The sequence below is a fragment of the Rhinoraja longicauda genome, chromosome 16 (assembly GCF_053455715.1).
Source record: "Rhinoraja longicauda isolate Sanriku21f chromosome 16, sRhiLon1.1, whole genome shotgun sequence".
NCBI lineage: Eukaryota > Metazoa > Chordata > Chondrichthyes > Rajiformes > Arhynchobatidae > Rhinoraja > Rhinoraja longicauda.
In genome coordinates, this window is record NC_135968.1 from 563,013 (window position 1) to 581,241 (window position 18,229).

The 18,229-nt window shown below is 53.0% G+C and overlaps 2 protein-coding genes and 2 pseudogenes across 5 annotated transcripts in view; 3 read left to right on the plus strand and 1 right to left on the minus strand.

The window, feature by feature from the left end:
- LOC144601234 (uncharacterized) overlaps positions 1-4,094 on the plus strand; it is a 55,655-nt gene extending 51,561 nt beyond the window's left edge. The window contains exon 12 of the mRNA XM_078413239.1: positions 1-4,094. Coding sequence (XP_078269365.1) covers positions 1-914 — 914 coding nt within the window. The 3' untranslated portion in view covers positions 915-4,094.
- LOC144601032 (uncharacterized) overlaps positions 3,019-18,229 on the minus strand; it is a 23,322-nt gene continuing 8,111 nt past the window's right edge. Inside the window, exons 3-4 of one of the 3 annotated variants that reach the window (XM_078412967.1) lie at positions 8,443-8,608; positions 3,019-3,338 (exon numbers count right to left, since the gene is read on the minus strand). In XM_078412967.1, the coding sequence (XP_078269093.1) occupies positions 3,229-3,338; positions 8,443-8,608 (276 nt within the window). In that variant the 3' untranslated portion in view covers positions 3,019-3,228. Of the gene's footprint in view, positions 5,548-8,442; positions 8,609-18,229 lie in introns of all 3 variants that reach the window. The other 2 variants (XM_078412966.1, XM_078412965.1) reach the window with 2 other exon arrangements.
- LOC144601189 (uncharacterized) lies at positions 9,862-12,374 on the plus strand (annotated as a pseudogene).
- The window catches only part of LOC144601048 (uncharacterized), an 18,455-nt pseudogene continuing 13,602 nt past the window's right edge, over positions 13,377-18,229 (plus strand). Inside the window, exons 1-2 of the transcript XR_013548228.1 lie at positions 13,377-13,447; positions 15,133-16,025. The product of XR_013548228.1 is annotated as an uncharacterized LOC144601048 (transcript). The remainder of the gene's footprint in view (positions 13,448-15,132; positions 16,026-18,229) is intronic.

Consider the following 18,229-nt stretch of genomic DNA (forward strand, 5'->3'; position numbering starts at 1 on the left):
CTTCGGTGGAGGACCACATGACGGGGACCAACAAGGAGAAGCGTTATGAGTGTGATGTGTGTGGCAAGGCCTGGCAGCACCCGTGCCGGCTGGAGTCCCACTGGCGGGCACACACGGGAGAACGCCCCTTCGTCTGCTCCGACTGTGGCAAGAGCTTTGCCCGGTCATCAGGGCTGAGGCGGCACCGGTGGGTGCACAGCGGTGTGAGTCCCTTCATTTGCTCTGACTGCGGCAAGGGCTTCAAGTCGTCGCCGGAACTGAAGGTGCACCGACGCCTGCACACCGGGGAGCGGCCGTACACCTGCAGCGATTGCGGCAAGGGCTTCACCCGCTCAAACCACCTGTTGGAGCACCGGCGTATCCACACCGGCGAGCGCCCCTTCACCTGCGCTCAGTGTGGCAAGAGCTTCTCCCAGTCCTCCAAGTTGTTGAGGCACCAGCGGGTGCACAACGGTGAGCGGCCCTTCACCTGCTCCGATTGCGGGAAGGGCTTCAAGTTGATGGCAGAGTTGAAGGTGCACCGGCGCCTGCACACCGGGGAGCGGCTGTACACCTGCAGCGACTGTGGCAAGAGTTTCACCCGCTCCGACAGACTGCTGGAGCACCAGCACACCCACACCAGTGAGCGCCCCTTCCCCTGCGCTCAGTGCGGCAAGGGCTTCACCCGCTCCTCCAACCTGCTGAGGCACCAGCGGGTGCACGCCGTTGACCATCCCATCCCCAGCCCAGTGACTGGCGAGTTCTTTGCCGTGGCCTCCCACGCCCTGTCTCATCAGCTCGTGCACACCAGTGGCCAGCCCTATGATTGCCAGTACTGCGGTGAGGCGTTTGACAGCTCGCAGGGGCTGTGGCAGCACCGGCGGGCCCACGCCGGCGAGCGGCTCTTCCCACCACGGCAAGCTTTTCAAGAGTGATTCATATCCCTCCATTCCCTGTATATCCAGGTGCCTGTCTACAAGCCTCTTAAACACCCAATGGCGCAGCGGTAGAGTTGCTGCCTCAGGGCGCCAGAGGCCCTGGTTCCATCCTGACTACGGGTGCTGTCTGCACGGAGATTGCACGTTCTCCCCATGACCTGCGTGGGTCTTCTCCGGGTGCTCCGGTTTCCTTCCACACTCCAAAGACGTGCAAGTTTGTAGGCTGATTGGTTTGAGTGTAAACGTGAATGGTCCCTAGTGTGAGTAGGACAGTGTTAGTGTGCGGGGATCGCTCGTCAGTGCGGACTCGATGGGCCGAAAGGCCTGTTTCCGCACTGTATCATTAACGTCTAAAGCACACGGGGGCTGAGGGAGCACCGAGTGTGGCAAGGGTTTCACCCGCCTGTGGCAGCACCGGCGTACCCACAGCGGTGAGTGTCCCTTTCCTGCCCGTCCTGTGGTAAGGGCTTCACCCACCTGGACCACCTGCTGGAGCACCGTTGAGCGCCCCTTCACCTGCCTGCTCTGTGGCAAGGCCTTTGCCCACTCTTCTTGCCTGCTGGCACACCGCGCCATGGATAAGCGCTGTGTAGGTAGACACAAAATGCTGCAAGGAACGGGTAACGTTTCGGGTCAAGACCCTGTTCAGTCTCGACCCGAAACATCACCCATTCCTTCTCTCCGGTGATGCTGCCTATCCCGCTGTGTTAATCCAGCAATTTGTGTCCTTTTTTGTAAACCAGCATCTACAGTTCCTTGTTTTTAAACAATTCTGGTAAACCCTCTCGGCACTATCCCCAAATCCTCCACATCAGTCCTGTGATGGGGCCATTCTTAGTCACGCGTGTGACCAAAAATATAAAAAATTGTGGAATACATCTCTTCTAATTCTGAAAACATTACAGGTATATTGTTTTGTCCTGTATATATGACTTACATCGGTCGGTTTATCAAGTGAAATTTTTATGTTATACTGACAATGTTTGCTTAGGGTCAGAGGTCAAGTATGACTGGTCACGTGTGTGACCTCACACAGAAGCATTTATTTCAGAAGTTTGTTTTATCTTACCATGTCTGAATTTTAAAAAGCTAGAATGTTCATATCTTAGCAGACATGCATTATAGTTCTGTAGGTGGGAAAATTGCAATGAATAAGGTTAATCTCTTACAATAATTTTTTAATGTATTACTTTATGTGATGATGTTTTGGGTGGTCACGTGTGTGACATGACAAGCATGAAGGAAATATGTACAGATATGGCAGCGTGTGGGTAGTGGACACCTGGTACTAAACGGGACATAATTATCTTTAGTTATTGCTGTTCATGATGTCCACAGTGGCCCTGGTGTTCTCAGCCGCTGAGTACTGCGCCCCGGTCTGGTGCCATAGCCCTCACGCTAAGAAGCTGGATGCTGCCCTCAACAGCGCCCTACAGACTGTCTCCAGATGCATACAAGCTACCCCAGTAAACCAACTGCCCGTCCTTGCCAGCATCGCCCCGGCCAACATCCGACGAGAAGCAGCCACGCTGGACCTTTCTCGAAAAGCACAGACTAGTGATTTCCACCTTCTCCATCAGATCGTCACAGAGACACCACGGCATGTGTGCCTCAAGTCACGGCGCCCCTTTGCCATGCAAGCCCACGAGCTGCTCTGTACAACACCGGTTGACACTTCCAAGGCCACCTAGGTCAAGACGAGATGGAGAGACCAGTGGAAATCAGCGGAACCATCTAGGCTACACCGCTACATCGGTGAACCCATGGACGTCCCTGGCCAGGACCTGCCCCAAAAGCAGTGGATAACCCTCAATCGCTTGAGGACAGGCGTCGGACACTATGGAGTAGCGATGAAGAGGTGGGGTCTCGTGGACAGTGCCTCCTGCGAGTGTGGGGACCCAACACAGACAGTGGAGCACACAGTCACCAGTTGCCCCAAATACCGGCCACCGAATGGTGAACGAGGTCTGATTGACCTGGACGATGACACGTTGGCCTGGCTCGCCTCAACGGAGCTGCAGGTCTAAAAGACATACGACAGAAGAAGAAGCTGTTCATGATTTTAACTGATTAAGACAAAAGAAGAAAGGTGTTGTTATTGTTTCAAACTTTAATCATAACAAGAAAGAAAATGTATGACTTTCATACCGAGTTCAACATGAAGTTTGCAACAACTTTCTTTGCCAGGTTGCTGATTACCTCCTTTTTCCTGGGTAGAAGCTTTTCAGTTTCCTTGGTTGCTCTTCCTAGACTCTGTGGACTCTTGTCGGCTTTCTGTGCAGCTCCTGATAATTCTGTTTTGAGTTTGTTTTCACGTGACTTTTGCTTTCTTGCAGCAGCAGCTTTGTGATATGCAGTCATCTGCCTCTTTGTCATTCCTTGTAAGCGCTTCTTGCGTCGTGCTTCCACTCGTTGACTCTCCTTGGAAGAAAGGTCAGGATCTTGTCTAAGATCACAGTCCTGCAATGACTGAGTGGGCTACATTATTACATTTATGGGTATAAACAGAGTGCATACATGGATTGCCCTGTCACACACGTGACCATGAATGTCATGGCCATGATGTGGGTCTCGACCTGAAACGTCACCCATTCCCTCTCTCCTAGATGCTGCCTGACCTGCTGAGTTACTCCAGCATTTTGTGATACCTTCGATTTGTACCAGCATCTGCAGTTATTTTCCTACACTACTGGCCAATTAATTAGTTCTTTATTAATTAAAAATTACAGTTTAGTGAATTCATATTTGGTGAAAAGCAAGGCACAATAAAGCCAGCTTTTGACATGAAAAATGAATATTGTCAAAGCTGTGGTTTTCAGATGGCATAAACTTTTCATGTTTTTCGGCCACATGTGTGACATTTAAAGTTAATTAAACTTCTATGTTAATTAGTTCATTATAATTGAATGAAAGCTATTCCTTTTAAGTGAAATATTTTAAAATGGGCATGGACCAGCAGTGTGTTAAAATACAGAAAGGAAGATATTAGATATCGGATACAATTTTACAGTTGTCTAATCAAGGGGGGAAATGTATGTTATATTCATTGTAATATACACCTATGTAAATGTATGCAAGTGAACATGGGGTCTTAATTTGAAAAAAAATATTAGTCACATAACTTTGGACAATGCTCTTTATGAATATACAACCAAGAAATAAAAAGAAAAAAACTTCATTTTTTTCAAATTTGGTTCACTTTCCAAAGAATGTCCCTTCTTCAGAAAAGCATTTCACTCCACATCACCGTCTATCTCTCTTGAATGCATCGCTGGAGACTCGGGTTCGATCCCGACTACGGGTGCTGTCTGTACGGAGTCTCCCTGTGACCTGCGTGGATTTTATCCCAGATCTTCGGTTTCCTCCCACACTCCAAAGACGTGCAGGTTGGTAGGTTAATTAAAAATTGTCCCGAGTGTGTGTAGGATAGTGTTAATGTGCGGGGTCATCACTGGTCGGCGATGGAGCGAAAGCGCCTGTTTCCGCGCTGTATCTTGAAACAACACTAAACTAAATATTCATTATAAACCGTAGACTATGATGAATGCATGAATAAGGTTATTGGCCAAGTATGCATATACAAGGAATGTGCCTTGGTGCTCCGCTCACAAATAACAACACAAACATACAGTTAACAATTAAGAATAAAGCATAACCACATCGAAACAATAAGGATACAACATTACGGTCTAAATATGTGGGTGAAAATAAACCAGAGCAAAAAAGAGACTACAGACTTTGGTTATTGAGTAGAACTATCACTCGTGGAAAAAAAGCTATTTTTATGTCTTGCTGTGGCTGCTTTGACAGTTCGGAGTCGCCTTCCAGACGTAAGTGCTGCGAAGAGTTTGTGGCCAGGATGACATGGGTCAGAGATGATCTTGCCTGCTCGCTTCTTGGCCTTTGCAGTGTAGTTCGTCAATGGGGGGAAGGTTGCAGCCAACAACCTTCTCAGCTGTGCGAACGATCCGTTGCAGCCTCCGGATGTCGTGCTTGGTGGCTGAGCCAAACCAGACCATGATGTTTGGGAGGTTAGGTATATTAAATGCATTATTGACTTACAATATTTTCGATGGGTTTATCGGAACGTAACCCCATCGTAAGTCGAGGAGCATATGTATATAGAAGAGAGCTTATCACAGGATAACTGATTATTTGGGGCTATCTACATATTTTTTGCAAAAAAAAAAGACATTTATTTAATTGGGATGCAACTTGGCTCCAACGGGTTCACGAGCAAAAGTCCTTGTTTACCGCCACCGGAGTCTTGCAGCCGTCCAAGGGCGGAGAGTGAGATACCACCATTCGGAGTTGAGGGGGAATGGCCGGGGGACGGGAAGCGGTGACTCCGGATTAATCCCGACGCCTTTCGCCAGCGAGAAGACGGAGGAATGACGAAGAGATGGCGCTCGAGGGGGGGAGGGGGGCTGTCGATGACTGGTCAGCTCAGATCTTGCATCCCATCCCAAGAATGGACACCGCATTATCGACAGGGCCAAGGAGGGCTTACATTGGGAACGTCTCCATCCATCTCCAACCACGGATGGCTGACCTGCTATTTGGAGGGGAATAGACAGGCAATGTGTCGGGACTGATCCCTTCTTTGGACTGATGGAGTCGGGGGAGGAAGCTGGAACAAAGAGATGGGGGCTGAACAAACTCTGGCAAGTGATAGGTGGGCACAAAATGCTGGAGCGGGACAGGCAGCATCTCCGGCTGAAGACTGAAGAGGGTCTCGACCCGAAATATTACCCATTCCATGCAGCATTTTGTGTCTACCTAAACAGTGCCTATCCACAATAGACAATAGGTGCAGGAGCAGGCCATTTGGCCCTTCGAGCCAGCACCGCCATTCAATGTGATCATGGCTGATCATTCTCAATCAGTACCCTGTTCCTGCCTTCTCCCCATACCCCCTGACTCCGATATCCTTAAGAGCTCTATCTAGCTCTCTCTTGAATGCATTCAGAGAATTGGCCTCCACTGCCTTCTGAAGTAGAGAATTCCACAGATTCACAACTCTCTGACTGAATTTTTTTTTCCTCATCTCAGTTGGCCTACCCCTTTTCTTAAACTGTGGCCCCTTGTTCATGACTCTCCCAACATTGGGAACATGTTTCCTGCCTCTAACGTGTCCACTACCCTTAATAATCTTATACGTTTCGATAAGATCTCCTCTCATCCTTCTAAATTCCAGTGTCTTCAAGCCTAGTCGCTCCAGTCTTTCAACATATGACAGTCCTGCCATTCCGGGAATTAACCTCGTAAACCTACGCTGCACGCCCTCAATAGCAAGAATATCCTTCCTCAAATTTGGAGACCAAAACTGCACACAGTACTCCGGGTGAGGTCTCACTAGGGCCCTGTACAACTGCAGAAGGACCTCTGCTCCACAGTGCGGTGTGCCAGCAGGCTGGAGGAGCGGGCAATGGCCTTGCAACATAGCGGGCAGGTGAAGAAGGGGCGCTCGCCGGTGTGGACCCGCCGATGCTACAGCAGGTGGTCCTGGCGGGTGAAGCCCTTACAACAGGACGGACAGGGAAGGGACGCTTACCGCTGTGGGTATGCCGGTGCTGCCACAGGCTGGACATGCGGGTGAAACTCTTGCCGCAGCCCCCGTGCCCTTTAGACTTTAGTTATACAGCAAGGAAACAGGTCCTTTGGCCCACCGAGTCCGCGCCGACCAGCATTCCCCGCACACTAACACTATTCTACACACACTGGGGACAATTTACATTTACACCCAAGCCATTTAACCTACAAACCTGCATGTCTTTGGAGTGTGGGAGGAATCCGGAGCACCCGGAGAAAACCCACGCAGGTCACGGGGAGAACGCGCAAACTCTGCACAGACAGAATCCGTAGTCAGGATGGAACCCGGGTCTCTGGCGCCGTGAGGCAGGAACTCTAAATGTTCCCGATGTTGGGCGAGTCCAGAACCAGGGGTCACAGTTTAAGAATAAGGGGTAGGCCATTTAGGACTGAGATGAGGAAAAACGTCTTCACCCAGAGAGTTGTGAACGTGTGGAATTCTCTGCCACAGAAGCCAATTCACTAGATGTTTTCAAGAGAGAGTTAGAATGAACTCTTAGGGTTAACGGAATCAAGGGATCTGGGGAGAAAGCAGGAAGAGGGTACTGCTTGTGGATGATCAGTCACGATCATATTGAATGGCGGTGTTGGCTTGAAGGGACGAATGGCCTACTCCTGTACCTACTTTGTGTGTGTTTCTATGTAAAAGCTTTCCACTCAACATCGCCGTCTATAGAGCCCTTGCACGTAAGGTCATAAGGTCAAAGGGTGTGACGCACAGATTCGCTCAAGTGTTCTGGGGAACTGAAGTTTCCGCCTTACACGCGCCGTACAAGCAAACCGTACATTCTTAACAGGAAAATACTGTCAAAATGATGATTTTTTGTGTTGCATGTCCCGCTGAGTTACTCCAGCATTTTGTCTAGCTTCGATTTAAACCAGCATCCGCACTTCTTTCCTACACATTTTGTCTGTTCCACTGCAAAATCTCCTCAATATATGTCTACTTCTCTCCTCTCTCCGACGCAGCTGCATCCTCTCTCACTGCTTCCCCTCTGTGATTCCGCTATATTATTTTGTCAGGTCAAACCCCTGGCCATCTTTTTCTCCTTATCTTCATCCAGCCTGGCTACACTCCCTGTCTCCATTGTTGTCTTCCCATTCTAGCATTTAAGTGAGCTGAGTTAAATCCCTCCACCATTGGTATCCATAACCTTAAAGGCTTTGCAGGAATATCTATTGAAATGTCACCAGAGCCACTGCAATTGGTCTCCTGTGTACCAAAGCAAGGAAAAGGAACTGTAAAATATAAGTAAGATCTTTTTCATAAAGACGTACAGGTATGTAGGTTAATTGGCTGGGTAAATGTAAAAATTGTCCCTAGTGGGTGTACGATAGTGTTAATGTACGGGGATCGCTGGGCGGCACGGACTTGGAGGGCCGAAAAGGCCTGTTTCCGGCTGTATATATATATATATGATATATTAATTCGTTCATTCAGAATCTGCCTACTAAAATGGCGCTGACCTTTACCCAGACCCTCCTGCGGTTTTCAGGGTCGAGTGGTCTTGTGCTTGGGGGCCCGGGTGCCGGACGCAGTTCCTGATTGGACGGCCGCGCCCAAGCAACCATTGCTAAGGCGGCTGCGATTGGGGAGCGTACAGTATTGTCCAAGAGATGGGGCTGCGGATCGACCTATAGGACACGCTCACCTACGCGGGCACGCGGCTCTCATTGGTCGAGGCAGGGGGGGCGGTACCTGGTCCTTTATGCAATCGTGGGCGGGACCATCTCCCACTGGCTGCTACCGCTGCCCGTCAGTGGGGAGGAGGCGGGACCTGGTTACTGGTCACGTGAGGCGCGACGGACCAGGCCTCCGCTCGCACAGCGCCGGGAGCTCAGGCGGGGAATAGTGGCCGCCGACGCAGCTTGGCCCCGCGTCCTTTCCCCCACCCACTCCTTCCTTCCCTAGGGCGCACCTGCGGCCGCCTACCAGAGGTGCGCGGGCGCGGTGTTGAGTGAGGGAAGGAGGCCTGGGCGCCCTCTGGTCCTCCGATAGCAGCGCCCCCTGTCAACTGGAGGTCGCAGTTCCTCTGTCTGCAGCGACCGCTGTCGGTTGAACGCCACGGCGCACCGTCCACAGCAACGGCTCCTAAACCCTGCAGGAGGGGAACACAGAGAGTCAACAAGCTGACAAACAGGGCATTACTAACACGTGAACATCATTAGGGCTTGAAAGGGGGTGAGAGAGAGGGAGCGTGGAGTGAGGGCGGGAGAGGGAGAAGGGTGAGGTGGAAGGGCGGGGGTGAGGTGGAGGGGCGGGGGTGAGGTGGGGTGGAGGTGGGGGTGAGGAGGCAAGTGAGAGAGGGGAGGACCGCACCGACCTGGGGGCGCTGAGCATCCGGGCATTTCATATGTTGAAAACTGGATCGACTAGGCTTGTATACACTGGAATTTAGAAGGATGAGAGGAGATCTTATCGAAACGTATAAGATTATTAAGGGGTTGGACACGTTAGAGGCAGGAAACATGTTCCAAATGTTGGGAGAGTCCAGAACAAGGGGCCACAGTTTAAGAATAAGGGGTAGGCCATTTAGAACTGAGATGAGGAAAAACCTTTTTCAGTCATAGAGTTGTGAATCTGGAATTCTCTGCCTCAGAAGACAGTGGAGGCCAATTCTCTGAATGCATTCAAGAGAGAGCTAGATAGAGCTCTTAAGGATAGCGGAGTCAGGGGGTATGGGGAGAAGGCAGGAACGGGGTATGATCAGCCATGATCACATTGAATGGCAGTGCTGGCTCGAAGGGCCGAATGGCCTCCTCCTGCACTTATTGTCTATTGTCACTGCGTCGAGCCGCACGTCTGCCAGCTGCCCTGCGCCGTGACGTCTTTTCCCCCAGCACTTTGTGCCCATCTTTGGCAGACACAAGGAACTGCAGGTGCTGGTTCATGCACAAAAAGAGTGCTGGAGTAACATAGCAGGTTAGGCAGCATCGCTGATCAATGTGGATCAGCGACGTTTCAGGTCTGACAAGGATCATGACACAAAAATCGTCCCCTCTCCATGTTCTCCACAAACACTGCCCGATCCGCTGAGTGACTCCAGCACTGTGACCTTCTTCCCATGATGCATGTGCATGTGCCCCCCCACGTGAATTGCCCCACTTACCCCCACTGCTCCCCTCACTGCCCCCTTTACCTCCTCATTCCCCTAACCCCCCGACCCTCTTCTCCCCTCCCCCCCTTTCAAGCACTAGTAATATCCAGTTTGTCAGCTTGTTGACCTTCTGTGTTCCCCTCCTGCAGGGTTGAGGAGCCGTTGCTGTGGACGGAGAGACGGGGATGTGAGCGGCCATTGAGGGCGGCCACGGTGCTGGTGAGCCCCCCCCCCCCCCAATCTGCTCAGTGTGCGGGCACAACAAGAAGAAGCGTTATAAGTGCGACGTGTGTGGCAAGGCATGACAGCACCTGTACCAGCTGGAGATCCACCAGCAGGTGCACATGGGAGAATGCCCCTTCGACTGCTCCGACTGCGGCAAGAGCTTCAAGACTGCGCAGTATCTGAATATACACCGGCAGGTGCACACGGGCGAGAAGCCCTTCACCTGCTCCACCTGCGGCAAGACCTTTGCCCGGTTTTCGGGGCTGTGGCAGCACCGGTCGGTGCATAGCAATGAACGGCCCTTCACCTGCTCTGACTGCGGCAAGAGCTTCAAGTCGTCGGTGGCGCTGTTGAAACACGAGCGCTTGCACACCGGGGAGCGGCCATTCTCCTGCAGCGATTGCGACAAGGGCATCACCTGCTCCAACATCGTGCATACTCATCAGCGCACCCACACCGTCGAGCGCCCCTTTACCTGCGCCCAGTGCGGCAAGGGCTACACCCGCTACGCCTCCCTGCTGCAGCACCAGTGCATGCACTCCAACGAGAGGCCCATCGGCTGCACCGACTGTGGCAAGAGCTTTGCCTTGTTGTCGGGGCTGAAGCAGCACCAGCGGGTGCACAGCGATGAGCGGCCTTTCGCCTGCTCCGACTGCGGAAACAACTTCAAGTCGATGATGGATTTGAAGGTGCACCGGCGCCTGCACACCGGCCCCTTCACCTGCGCCCAGTGTGGCAAGGGGTTCATCTATCCCTCCAACCTGGTGAGCCACCAGCGGGTGCAAGCCGGTGACCGTCCCTTCACCTACTCCGACTATGGCAAGGGCTTCAAGTGGCCTGTTGATGCACCGGCGCATGCACACCGGGGAGCAGCCGTACACCTGCGCCCACTGCGGCAAGGGCTTCACCCGCTCCAACAACCTGCTGGAGCACCAGCGCACCCACACCGGCGATCGCCCCTTCATCTGCGCCCAGTGCGGCAAGGGCTTCACCTGCTCCACGAGGCTGCTGAGCCACCAGCGGGTGCACGCCAACGACCGTCCAATCCCCAGCCCAGTGAGTGGCGAGCGCTTTGCCGTGGCCTCCCACGCCCTGTCTCACCAGCGCGTGCACACCAGTAGCCAGACCTACGACTAACAGTACTGTGGCGAGGCGTTTTACAGCTCGCGGGGGCAGCGGCATCACCAGCGGACCCACGCCTGCGAGCGGCTCTTCCAATGTTGGGGGAGTCCAGAACAAGGGGCCGCAGTTTAAGAATAAGGAGTAGGCCATTTAGAACTGAGATGAGGAAAAACTTTTTCAGTCAGAGAGTTGTGAATCTGTGGAATTTTCTGCGTGGCCGCTTTTCTGCCGCTGCATTCATCAGTTTCTCTTCCCCCGTTTTGAGATGTTGGTTCAGGGTACCTCTCCACCTCGTACGGTCAGCTGCAAGGCTCTCCCAGGATTCCACATCGATGTCAGGCGCCTTAAAATCTCTCTTGCAGACATGCTTGTAACGTAGCTGGGGGCGGCCGATGGTTCTAGTCCCAGATGTTAGCTCTCCATAGAGGATGTCTTTTCGAATATGGCCATCCTCCATGCGGTGGACATGGCCCAGCCACCGCAGCCTGAGTAGAGTGTACATACTCGGAAGGCCAGCGCGAGACAGAATCTCGGCCTTGGACACTCTGTCTTGCCAGGATATATCCAGGATACGGCGGATGCTTCTAAGGTGGAAGGTGTTGAGTCTTCTCTCCAGTCTGGCCTATGTAGTCTATGTCTCACTGCCGGTCAGCAGCGTGCTGTTGACACAGGCGTTGTAGACTGCTATCTTTGTCTTCACTGTCAGCTTTGGATTGGTCCACACTCGAGTTGTGAGGCGAGCGAGAGTTGTAGCTGCCTTCCCGATCCTCTTGTCAATCTCTGTGAGGTTGTCGGTGATAGTGACGCCGAGGTACGTGAACTGATGGACGGCATCAAGTTCTTAGTCGTCGATGATGATGACAGGCGGTGCCTCGGTATCCTGCCCCAGGACGTTCGTCTTCTTCAGGCTGATGGTCAGCCCAAAGTCCTTGCAAGCCCGATAGAAGCGGTCCATTAGTGACTTGTTCCTGCGGAGTGTGGGACACAACTGCTGCGTCATCAGCGAACAACATGTCTCTGATGAGAGCTTCTCTCATTAAACAAAGTATAATGGAACAAACAGCAAAGAAAAAATAAAAGGTTTCCTTTTTATTTTAAATATTATTGAGGAAATTGAGAAAACAGAAAACATCACACAAAACCAAACAAAAACTAACATTGGCAGCACTAATGTTGTATTCTTAATGTTTTATGCTATATTCTTAATTGTTGTTACTTGCGAGTGGAGCACCAATGCACATTCCTTGTTTGTGTACATACTTGGCCAATAAACTCATTCATTCATTCATTCCATTAAACAAATAAAATACAACAGAGGCCAAACGATATTCCCAACTGCAGGAACTATCTTTGAAGTAGTGGGGAGGTGTCCGACTGCCCTACGGCTACAGATGTGCATGGAGGCGAGGTATCACAGAATGCTGGAGTCATTCAGCAGGTCAGGCAGCATCTAGGAGAGAGGGAATTAATCGGCCTCTGCAAAATTGTTCATTTGTCCTTAATGTGTGTGGGATGGTGCTCGTGTACGGGGTGATCCTTGGCCCTGTCGAGGAGCAGACAATCAACAGTACCACCATCTTCTCAATTATACTGTACCCTAGTGAAAATGCAAAATGTGGGCCAAGTTGCCCACAGCCCATAGTACCAGCTCTCTGTGACTGGCCCCAAAACCTAAAGGCATTTTAAAGTGGTTTTTTAAAAAAGAAAGTCTTGGAGCATTTGAGCCTTACGTAACAAATAAAGCAAGTTTCTCCTGACCTCACTATGTTCTTTGGAATTCTTCAGAATTCATGTTGTGCTATCAAATGAAAGAAAATGCCAGCCATCTCCAGCGATGATTAGAAATTATTCTCGCCTCCATGCAGTGTAGGAAAATAACTGCAGATGCTGGTACAAATCGAAGGTATCACAAAATGCTGGAGTAACTCAGCAGGTCCTAGATGCTGCCTGACCTGCTGAGTTACTCCAGCATTTTGTGATACCTTCGATTTGTACCAGCATCTGCAGTTATTTTCCTACACTGCATGGAGGCGAGAATATTTTCTAATCAGCGCCAGCGGCCAATGGAAGCGAGTCCCTCTCCCCGGCCCCGACGTCCCCTCGGACCAAGTCCGCCCCCTTTCCTGCGTCTGACCAATCAGAGCCGCCGCCGCCCCCGCCCCCCCCTTCCAGCACAGTCACGCCCCTCGGACAGACAGCGCCCTGCGCCAATCGCAGCTGCCTATCCCGCCCCAGCAACTGTTACCACGCAGCGGCCAGCCAATCAGCGACCACGTTCTGCCTACCGCCCCGGATGCTGCAGAGCAAAGATAATGGCGCGGACCCATGATGCGCCCCCACGTGACTGCCCAATGGAAGGGGGCGGGGCCGGCAGTCCCCCTCGGATTGGCGATGACGTCAGGGCGCCGGTCGAACGCGCGGATGATGTCACGGCGCAGGGCGGGCGGATGTGCGCGCGGCTCGACGCGGTTCCCCGAAACTCGGCGCCCCCAGGTCGGTGTGGCCCCCCACCGACTCACTCACATCCCGCACCGACTCACCCCCTCTCCCAACCCACTCACCCCCCCACACCGACTCACCCCCCCCAACCCACTCACTCCCCACACCGACTCACCCACCCCCCCCACCTACTCACCCCCCCCACCCACTCACCCCCCCCAACCCACTCACCCCCCCCACCCACTCAACCCCCAACCCACTCACCCCCCAACCCACTCACCCCCCCCACCCACTCAACCCCCAACCCACTCAACCCCCAACCCACTCACCCCCCAACCCACTCACTCCCCACACCCACTCACCTCCCCATCCACTCACCCCCACCCACTCACCTCCGCATCCACTCACCCCCCAACACCGACTCACCCCGCAACCCACTCACTCCCCACACCCACTCATCCACTCACCTCCCCCCATCCACTCACCCCCCAACCCACTCACTCCCCACACCGACTCACCCACCCACTCACCCCCCCACCCACTCACCCCCCCAACCCACTCACCCCCCCATCCATTCACCCCCACAACCCACTCACTCCCCCCACCGACTCACCCCCCACCGACTCACCCCCCAACGCACACCCCCACCACCGACTCACCCCCCCAACCCACACCCCCCCCACCGACTCACCCCCCACACCGACTCACCCCCCCAACCCACTCACCCCCCCAACCCACTCACCCCCCCAACCCACTCACCCCCCCAACCCACTCACCCCCCCAACCCACTCACCCCCCCAACCCACTCACCCCCACCCACTCACCCCCCCAACCCATACACCCCCCCACCGACTCAACTCACTCACCCCCCCACCGACTCACCCCACCTACTCACCCCCCCACCCCACTCACCCCCCAACCCACTCACCCCTCCCACCCACTCAACCTACTCACCCCTCCACCGACTCACTCACACCCCACACCGACTCACCCCCCAACCCACTCACCCCTCCCACCCACTCAACGTACTCACCCACTCACCCCTCCACCGACTCACTCACACCCCACACCGACTCACCCCCTCCCCAACCCACCCCCAACCCACTCACACCCCCCACTCATCCTCACCACCCACCCCATCACTTCCCCCCCCCCACCGACTCACCCCCGCCCAACCCACTCACCCCCCCACCCACTCACCCCCCTACCCACTCATCCTCATCCCCGCCACCCACTCACCCCCACCCACTCATCCTCACCCCACCACCGATTCACCACCCCCACCGACTCACCCCCCCACCGACTACACCCCCCACCCATCCTCACCCCCCCACTCATCCTCACCCCCTCCCCCCACTCAACGTCACCCCCTCCCCCACTCACACCTCCACTCTTTCCCTCACCCCCTTCCCCCATCACCCCACTCATCCCCCTCACTCACTCACACCCACGCTCACCCCCTCACGCACTCGCCCACCCCTCACCCCTCCCCCACTCAATCCTCACCACTCTCACCCACATCCACCCCCATCCCACCCTCCACCCCTTCCCCATCACCACCACACACCTCAGCCCGACCCCCAAACACCTGACCACCTATTCCCCCCTCCCCCAACCCCCCCCTCACTTCCCCCTTAACCCTGTCACCCCCTCCCCCCCACTTCAAGCACTAGTGATGTTCATGTGTTAGTAATGTCCTGTTTGCCATCTTGTTGACCCTCTGTGTTCCCCTCCTGCAGGGTTTAGGAGCCGTTGCTGTGCACGGACAGACGGGGATGTGAGTGGCCATTGAGGGCGGCCAGGGTGCCGGTGAGCACCCCCCCCCCCCCCCCCCCCCCCCCAATCTGCTCGGTGTGCAGGCTGAGCTTCAGTGGAGGACCACATGATGGGACACAAGAAGAAAAAACCTTATAAGTGTGACGTGTGTGGCAAGACCTGGCTGTACCCGAGTCTGCTGGAGACCCACCGGCGGGTGCACACGGGAGAACGCCCCTTCAAGTGCTCCGACTGCACCAAGACCTTCAAGACGGCGCAAGATCTGAGGGTCCACGGGCGGGCGCACACGGGCGAGAAGCCCTTCAGCTGCTCCACCTGCGGCAAGACCTTTGCCGAGTCGTCGGGGCTGCGGGTGCACCGGCGGGTGCACAGTGATGAGAGGCCCTTCACCTGCTCCAACTGCGGCAAGGGCTTCAAGTCGTCAGCGGACCTGTTGCTGCACCAGCGTCTGCACACCGGGGAGCGACCGTACACCTGCAGCGACTGCGGCAAGGGCTTCACCCGCTCCTACAGCCTGCTGGAGCACAAGCGCATCCACACCGACGAGCGACCCTTCACCTGCTCCCAGTGTGGCAAGGGCTTCACCCGCTACGCCTGCCTACTGCAGCACTACCACGTGCACTCCAATGAGAGGCCCTTCAGCTGCTCTCACTGCAGCAAGTGCTTCTACACAGCGCGGGACCTGAAGAACCACCAGCGGGTGCACACGGGCGAGAGGCCCCATGGCTGCTCCACCTGCGGCAGGAGATTTGCCCGGATGTCAGGGCTGAAGGAGCACCTGCGGCTGCACACTGGAGAGCGCCCCTTCACCTGCCCACTGTGTGGCAAAGCCTTTGCCCGCTCCTCCAGCCTGCTGGCGCACAGCTCCATTGATGGGCGCTGTTTAGGTCAACACAAAGTGGTGAAAGGAAAGGGTAACGTTTCGAGCCAGGTCGAGACTGAAGACCCTCTTCAGTCTCGACCTGAAACGTCACCCATTCCTTCTCACCAGTGATGCTGCCTGTCCCGCTGAGTTACTCCAGCATTTTGTGTCCTTTTTCGTAAACCAACATCTGCAGTTCCTTGTTTTTAAACCATTCTGGTAAACCCTCTCTGCACCTTCCCCAAAGCCTCCACATCAGTCCTGTAATGGAGTGACCAGAACTGTATGCAAAACTCCAAATGCTCCCTGACCAATGTCTCTTAAAGCTGCACATATACATTCCTCTGTCCTTATCTCACACCTTTTCATCTGCTTGTTTTTTCTCGCCTCTGTCACTCACTCCACCCATCTGCCGATCGCCCCTCATCTGGTAACATAGTGTCAGTCTGAAGAAAGGTCCCGACCCGAAACGTCACCTCTCCATACTCTCCACAGTTGCTGCCTGACCTGCCAAGTTACTGCAGCACTTCGTGTTAGAGTCAGAGTGATACAGCGTGGAGAAAGGCCCTTCGGCCCAATTTGCCCACACTGGCCAACATGCCCCAGTTACACTAGTCCCACCTGCCTGCCTTTGGTCCATATCCCCCCCAAACTTGTCCTATCCATGTACCTGTCTATAACTGTTACTTAAACATTGGTATTTATTCACAAAATGCTCGAGTAACTCAGCAGGTCAGGCAGCATCTCGGGAGAGAAAGATGCTGCCTGACCTGCTGAGTTACTCCAGCATTTTGTGAATAAATACCTTCGATTTGTATCAGCATCTGCAGTTATCTTCTTATACTACTTAAACATTGGGATAGTCCCAGCCTCAACTACCTCTCCTGGCAGCTCGTTCCATACACCCACCACCCTTTGTATGAAAAATTTACCCCTCAGATTCCTATTAAATCTTTTCCCCTTTACCTTTACCTTGAACCTCTGTCCTCTGGTCCTCGATTCCCCCACTCTGGGCAAGAGATTCTATGCATCTAGTACCGACCCCCCTGCGTTGACCAATCAGTGCCGCTTGCCGCGTAGGTGAGTGCGTCCTATAGGTCGAGCCGCAGCCCCATCTCTTGCACAGACAGTGCCCTGTCCAATCGCAGCCGCCTTAACAATGGTTGCCTGGGCATGGCCGTCCAATCAGGGACAATGTCCAGCACCCGGGCGCCCAGACACTAGACCACAGGGTCTTTGTAAATCTCAGCGCCATTTTAGTAGGCAGATTCTGAATGAACGAATGAATATGTTTATTGGCCAAGTATGTGTATATACAAGGAATGTGCCTTGGTGCCCCACTCACAAATGACAACACAAACATACAGTTAACAATTAAGAATAAAGCATAAACACATCAAAACAGTAAGGATTCAACATTACGGTCTAAACATGTGGGTGAAAATAAACCAGAGCAAAAAAGAATCTACAGACCTTGGTTATTGAATAGAACTATCACTCGTGGAAAAAGGCTATTTTTATGTCTGGCTGTGGCTGCTTTGACAGTCTGGAGTCGCCTTCCCGAGGGAAGTGCTGTGTGTTCGACTGGGCAGTGTTCATAACTCACTGCGATTTCTTCGTAGAAAAAATGTTTGCAAACAATTATTTTTGTTCAACTTCTTGGACAAGTTGATAGTTGACATTTATAACTATTTCTTGAAGAGTTGCTGCTTCGTGATCTTTAAACTTTGGATGTTACTGATTGAATATTTGCACGAGAGATCCACTCTGTATCTGGCCAATTGATCATATTTAATGAACTGTTCTTCTTTGCTTTCTCTGTTAATTTTAATTTCACCTCCATGAGCTGTATCTCTTTTTGTTTTATTTTAAAAAGTCATGGAAGCAGAGATTAGGCAATTGCAAACAATAGAACACTAATGCATCCACAATATAATTGAGAAGACATTTAACTTAATACTTACAGCCAAGAAAATTTCAATTGGTGAATTGATTAGTTAAAAACCCTTGACAACCACTAAAATGACCAATGCTGCCTGACATGGTACAGAAGCATGAATCCAATTCAAATAGACACAGTGTTGGAGTAAATCACCGGGTCAGGCAGCATCTCTGGAGAAAAAAGATGGGTGATGTTTCAGATTGGGACCCTTCTTCAGACAAGGGTGGGAGAGGGGCGGTGAAGAGCTGGTATAAAT